This window comes from Dioscorea cayenensis, chromosome 8 (assembly GCF_009730915.1).
Source record: "Dioscorea cayenensis subsp. rotundata cultivar TDr96_F1 chromosome 8, TDr96_F1_v2_PseudoChromosome.rev07_lg8_w22 25.fasta, whole genome shotgun sequence".
Classification (NCBI taxonomy): domain Eukaryota; kingdom Viridiplantae; phylum Streptophyta; class Magnoliopsida; order Dioscoreales; family Dioscoreaceae; genus Dioscorea; species Dioscorea cayenensis.
Genome location: NC_052478.1, coordinates 3,755,148 through 3,762,532, shown reverse-complemented (window position 1 = coordinate 3,762,532; position 7,385 = coordinate 3,755,148). Strand labels below are relative to the sequence as shown.

Sequence of the window (7,385 nt, the reverse complement as noted above, 5' to 3'; positions counted from 1 at the left end):
TTATATATGTGAATGCATGGATACATTTGTGTATCATGTAATATATCATCTTATCCCATTTCTTTGTCAGTATTTATCATGCATGGATACCCAATTATGATTTAACTACTTAAGCACACATGGATTGAATGAGTGAAAGATTTAGTATAAGGACCACTTTTAATGGAAATGTTAAAATCATTGACTTCTATGTCATATCTAATAAATAGAAACAGTTTGACTTATTCAAATAATTTAAGTTTTTGGATTCAGTATAAATTTTAATCTCAATTTATTATCAAAAGACTTGAACTTGGATAAGGAAAATTAACACCCAAATTTAATTTTAATATAATTATTATTTTTCTAAGCTGTGTTGAGTGCTGCCATTGAAGTCATCCTTCTCTCAAGTACACATGGAATTGAAGCTGCATGTCATCCTTATTAAGCTTCAAATTCAACTGCCAAACTTTCAAAGACATCAGGACGCTATAAATTAAAGAGAAGCTTCTGAGCTATTTCCTCTATTGACTGCTTCAATATATGAGTACATGATTAATGAAGAGATAGCTTGTTGATTAATAACAGTAACACACATACCACAGAGCATAAATTCTTATCTTTCATATCTTAGCATTATATATAACATGGGAACAAACTGATTCCATTGCTAAGATTAGAAAGACATCACAAGCATCTGAACAAGATAAACAGATCAGAAATCACTCACTAACAAAATACAATAAATATCACTGCATGTGAAACAACTTGTTATTGCCTTCAAGATCAACAGAATTAACTCTGTTGAAATTGAATCTCCTTCATGAGGATCCCAGACATAAAGTGTTAATGATGATCAGAAGGTGGTTGCATGGTGGAAGGGCGTTTAGAGGAGGAGGTTGAGGAAGTTTGCTTGGAGTTCTTGCGAGAGTTGCCGCCGACCTGGGATGTTGCGGAGAGAGCCACCTTTTGTCCAGAATCTCCGGCAGGTCTTGCAGAAGTGGCGTGGCTGAGTGAGGTTGTAGTTGTTGTAGTAGCAAAACTTTGTGTTTATAGACTCACACCTTGGACACCTCTCCTGCTGCTTCGTATCTTCCATTGATCCTATTGCTTGCATAGTTTTACTTTTGAGAGAAAGAGAGAGTTGTGAATATTGACTCATTATGAGAGAGTATGTATAGGTTTATTGAAAGTAGGAAGTTGGTTATTTATAGAGATTGAACAAGAGGATGGGACGGTTGAGGTGTTGGTTTATATCAAGTTGGGAAGAAGAATTAGGGGAGTCTGCATTTACATCTGTGATCATACATAGCTCTGCTTTGAGATTGTGTGTGTTGGATGAGCATTGACAAAATAGCTTTTAATTTGATTAGAAGTACAGATGCTGGTCAACTGGTTGGCATGTTGGAAGTAGAATTTTTGCTATTTATTGAAATTTTAATAGACATGATGTTTGTTCTAAATTAATTTGATTGAGGCATTTATTTATTTATTTATTTTATTATTTAAAAAAAATTGGATAAACCACTACTTTATTAAAAAAAAAGAAGGAATAAACTAAAAAGTATATACTTAAAACTATAACAACTGACAGAAGGCTCTCACCAGAGCTTAGCCACTCTTAAGAAGCAAGAAAAAAATAACTAAAAAAGACAACATAAGACAAAGAAGAAGGGCAACTAAGTTGGCAAAGTCCACAATCTAGTTATGCAAACATGCACAAGCTATTTGATGGAGTAGACACTCCTAGACTGAGATTCAAATCATATCGTTAGTATTGTCTGAAGTTCTTGCGCTTCATTGAGAGAATGCTAATGTGTGTCTGTATGTGGAAAACCAAAAAAGAAGCATGTTAATAGTTTTAACAATAATCGAGTTGTAAGGTGAAAGTAAGTAATATATAAGTCTGAAATGGTTTAATATAATTTATGTGTATAACCTCTTTGAGCTATGTAGATAAAGGGTTTCTTATGAAGCAGGACTTTAGATTTGCCTTGGAGGGAACATATCTCGGGGATAATTTTAAGACTTTTAAGTTTCCTAACATGGACTATATTTATGTATATTGTACCAAGTGAACAAGTAGCTGTTAGGCAGGAGCATGCGCAAGTGTATTATATAATTATATGCACTACGCCCCTCACCCTGTGCACAGAGATTAATTGTCCGCACTCGTCACAAAAAAACATTTTCATTATATTTTAAATGAGATTTGAACACACGTCCTCCATGGGAAAGAATATAAAATAATAGACTATATTTTTAACTTGTTTATATTTTATATTTTTAATAAATATAAAAAATAGATTGTTTGTATATATAAAAATTCTAAGAGGACTCTTATTATTAAAATATAAAAAAAATGCTCATATCATTCGCAATGTTGATTTGACATTACTGAATTACATATAATTCATGTATAGTATTTTCCCCCTAATCTCTTTTATATCAAGCCTTTAGAAAAAGTTGATACTTCTCCCGAATATATGATATGATTTATATATTTACAGTTATGTAAGATAAATTAAAAAAAGAAAAAAGAAAAAAAAAACACCATATTGATAGCTTTATCTTTTTATAACCAACAACTTTTAAATTTATTTATATTATTTTTTGTTTTATTTTTCTTATAAAATGTTAACTTCAAAGAAAACAAAAAATTTTAAATTTTAAAACCCATATAAAATAAGGTTGTATATGTGCTTGTTAAACTTATGGTTGCGCTCTATACATGTGCACATATATTTTTGATTTTGCTTGAATTGCGGGGCTATTTTTCCCTGTTTGTTTTTTTTAATCTTTCACTTGTTTGTAAAAAATTATTATTATTATTATTAGGGAAATTCATTTGCTTTACCCTCGATAATTTCAAAACTTCCCAAAACGACTCTGTGAGTTTTTGCATCACCTCGAACTACCATTCCTTTATTGTTTCACTTCCTTTTTACCCCTGCATTATGAAATTCCATCATTGCTCTTAAACCTTTTTGCATACATTTTTCATTTTTGCATTCCTTTTTGCATGTACTCATTTCTTAAGCAGAGCTCATTTTTTTAAACAGAGAACTCATTTCTTAAACAGAGAGTTCATTTCTTAAACAGAGAGTTCATTTCTTAAACAGAAACCTCATTTCTTAAACAAAAAACTCATTTTTTTAAACATAAAACTCATTTTTTTAAACAAAAAAACATTAATATTTAAGCAGAAAAAACAAATATTTACGTGATAAATTAATCCCGGATATAAAAAAACCAATTAATCTTGGCCACTCAGTACATATTTCAAAAGAAACAACGATATTTAAGCACTTTTTTTAAAGCGTAAGCGCAATATATTAAACATAAACATCGATAGTTAAACAAAGACAAACAAGCATATAAAGCAGAGAACTCATTTCTTAAAGCAGAGAACTCATTTCTTAAGCAGAGCTTATTTTTTTAAAGCAGAGACCTCATTTTTTTAAAAGCGAAACCTCGTTGAGTAGGGACATTGAGTATCTCATCATCGTCGATCTCAGCGAACGCTGAGTCTCGAGCTCCGGATCGGCGAGCGATCTCGAAGGTGGCCTGCTCGTGTGGGGTCTTAAAGGAGAAATCTTTATCGGCGTTGGCGATCCGGTTGGCGACGTTCCTCGGCGGTCGGAGTGGTGAGGTCTTCGATGGCGACGTCGGATAAGGCAGGGTCGAACTTGAACGGAACCATTCTCGATCGCGGAGATCGCAACATGGATAGCAATAGGGTTAGGGGTTAGGGATCATTCGGGGTTTGGATCCATGGTGCCTAAGTCGGTGGACGGGAACGGAGGGAGGAAGCGGCGCCGAGTGAGGGTTCGATCTCGCCGTCTTCGTCTTTATCGTCTTCCACATGCCGTCGACCTCATCTCTTTTCATTTTTCTTCGTCGTCGACCTCGGGGAAGACCGCATGCTCCCTCGTCGTCGAGCGAAGGCATCGAAAGGTTGCACTCGTACATATTTAAATAGAAACAACGATATTTAAGCACTTTTTTTAAAGCGTAAACGCAATATATTAAGCGAAACATAGATAGTTAAACAAAGACAAACAAGCGTATAAAGCAGAGAACTCATTTCTTAAAAGCAGAGCTTATTTTTTTTAAAGCAGAGACCTCATTTTTTTAAATAGAAACCTCATTGAGTAGGGACATTGAGTATCTCATCGTCGCTGATCTCGCGCAAACGTTTGAGTGCTGAGCTCCAGATCTGGCGAGCGATTTCGAAGGTGGCCTGCTCGTGTGGGGTCTTAAAGGAGAAATCTTTGTCGGCGTTGGCGATCCGGTTGGTGACGTTCCTCGGCGGTCGGAGTGGTGAGGTCTTCGGTAGCGACGTCGGATAAGACGGGCTGAACTTGAACGGAACCATTCTCGACTGCGGAGACCGCAACATGGATAGCAATAGGGTTAGGGTTAGGGATCATTCCGGGGTTTGGATCCATGGTGCCTAAGTCGATGTGAGACGGAGGGAGGAGGCGGCCGATGAGGGTTCGATCTCGCCGTCTTCGTCTTCATCGTCTTCCACGTCAGTCGACCTCATCTCTTTCATCTTCTTCGTCGTCGACCTCGGGGAAGACCGCATGTTCCTCGTCGTCGAGCGAAGGCATCGAAAGGTTGCACCTTTTTCTCTGGCAAGATCGAGATCTAGATCGAGGTGGAGATCAAAAATTCGGAGTTCGAAATCCCATTTTTTTCATGCAACGTGATCGTGATTGTGAGCAGCGTGCTTTTGTCTCACTGGCCCAGCTAACTCTGATAAAGAGATTTTGGGGGTGATAAATACACCACAAAAAACTCATTTCTTAAACAGAGACCTCATTTTTTTAAACAAAAACGCTCATTTCTTAAACGAGACCTCATTTTTTTAAACGAAACCTCATTTCTTAAACGAAAAACTCATTTCTTAAACAGAAAACTCATTTTTTTAAACAAAAAACTCATTTTTTTAAATAGAAAACTCATTTTTTTAAACAGGGAAACTCATTTTTTTAAAGCGTAACCTCATACCTCATATTTTAAATAGAAGCTTCATTTTTAAATAGAAACTCATTGCACCCAAGGGCATTATAGTCAAACCCTGTCACACTTGCCACAACTTCCCACGCAAGGGACAATTTCGTCCAAAAAATTTCAAATTAACTCTATCAATCACTGTTAGATGTTTGGGGGGTTTAAAAAATCATTGTATTCAAAAGGAAGGGGTTTTTGGGGAGTGTAAAACTAACAGGGTATTTTTGGCAATATTGCAAACTTACAGGGTGTTTTTGGCAATTTCCACTTATTATTATTATTATTATTATTATTATTATTATTATTATTATTATTATTGCAAACGAGGTCCATGTCAGTCCCCAAACACAGACACACGTACGCACGCACACACTCACTAGTTTATATCACAAGAACTAGCATTCAAAAACTCCACAAACTCATTTAAATTCTCATCAGAAGTCCCACCCTCACAAAGCGCCTGCTTAGCAGCCTCCTTCCACTTTCTTGCATTCCTCCTAATCTCCTCACTCCTCTCCCGCATCCATCACCTCCTTTATGCACCTACTAATCTCATCCCTTCTCACAACCTTCTTCTCATCAACCTTAACTTTCACTCCCACTCCCCAAACATCTTCAACATACTTGGCATTCGTTGGCTGGTCAGTCCACTGTGGCACAGCCACCATTGGCACTCCCAAACTCAGCCCTTCAAGGGTGGAGTTCCATCCACAATGAGTCAAGAAACAACCAATTGCCACATGGTTAAGAATTTCCAGTTGAGGGCTCCATGCAACTATGAGTCCTTTATCTTCACCTTCAATGAACTCTTCTCTTCTTGGGAGCTTATCTTGTTCGGAAGCTCTAACCACCCATAAGAAGTACTTGTTGCTTTGTTTCAGGCCTAAGGCCAACTCTTGTGTTTGTTCTTCTTGCAAGTTTGCGAAGCTCCCGAAAGAGACGTAAACTGTGGAGTTTGCTGGTTTTTTGTTGAGCCAGTTGATACATAAATCCCTTTCAGGCTTGAGGAGATTCATGGTGTAGTTTTCGTCTCCTTTGATACGTTTGTCCATGAATTTTGATGGCACTGTTGGTCCTATGGTTCTTGCATTCCAATGTTCTTTCAAACACTTGATCACCTGTTTCAATAAATTAAAATTCATACATACATATATATATATATATATGGGTTTTTTTTTTCTTTCAATGAAATTTCTATATTTCAGAATCAATGGTGCACTGCTATCTTGTAGAATTCCATTTGAAACATTAACAAATTAAAATAAAAAAAGGGGTTAATCAATTTACTCTAAAATCTCACCTCATTCTCAAGCTCATCAAATGAGTTGAATAAAACCCAATCAGATTTCTGAGGAGCATTGAACTGATTCAAAGACAAACCAGCAAGAGCAGGATAAGAACCATCTCTAAAGGTGAAACTAGGGAAATCAAACCTCTCTAATGGTACCAATCCATGTGATGAAACAGTTGCACCACTGTCAGGCAAATCAAGAAGACCATGATTAAAATGATAGTAGATAGAGCTCACTGCACATGACTGAGTGGAGAATGCAACACAAGGCAAACCATATTTCTCAGTGATTTCTACAGCCCAAGGAACAAAAGTATCATATACCATGCATGTGAAAGGACATGAAGAGCTCATCTGCTTAACTATTAGTTCCTCGAAGGTCTTCGAACCGATTGTTCGGAGACTCTCAAAGTATGCTTCAATGTTATCTCTAGCTCCATTGAGGCCTGTGTCATCATAGCCATCAGAGAAGGGTGCACAGCTCACCTGATCAGTTTGGATATTGATGGAGTTGATGATGAAGGTTGTGATTGCAAGGGTGGTTTTAGGACCTTTGAAGGACAAACGCTTGGCAAATTGGAGCAGGGGATTGATGTGGCCTTGTACAGGGAAAGGGAGAATTAGGACATGAGGAGCCATTGGAGCCTAAACTTTGGTTCTTGCTTCTCACTTTCTTTCTCTATCTCTATCTCAAAATGGAGATGAAGATGAAGATAGGGGTGAAGCTTTAAGGGGATATGAATTTAATGGCAAAGTTTGGGAAGTCATTAATTATTACCTTTATTGATCAATTTTGTCTAGATTTTCATTGATGCATTCCTCTTGAATATATAACAACCTTGCTGTACTTCCTTCCATAATTGGTTACTAAATATGAACTATTAATGAGTTTATATTTTATACTTTTGATATTTTTTTCATCTCTTATATGTTTATTTTATATATATATATATATATATATGTAGGTAAAGTGTCTTATTCTCTTTTTATTTTAATGCATGTGATTTATCCATTTTTTTTAAAATAAATTTCTTATTTTTAATGATTTCATGGAATCAAGAATTTGAAACCATGAATCTATTCATTCACCATTCAA

The 7,385-nt window shown here is 36.1% G+C and overlaps 1 protein-coding gene across 1 annotated transcript; it reads right to left on the bottom strand.

Moving 5' to 3' along the window:
* Window positions 1-5,374: 5,374 nt before the first annotated feature.
* Window positions 5,375-6,928, bottom strand: LOC120267158 (UDP-glycosyltransferase 74F2-like). The gene is given in 3 exon segments (XM_039274860.1): window positions 5,375-5,515; window positions 5,517-6,116; window positions 6,299-6,928. Coding segments are annotated over 3 exon segments (1,371 nt in total).
* Window positions 6,929-7,385: the final 457 nt, after the last annotated feature.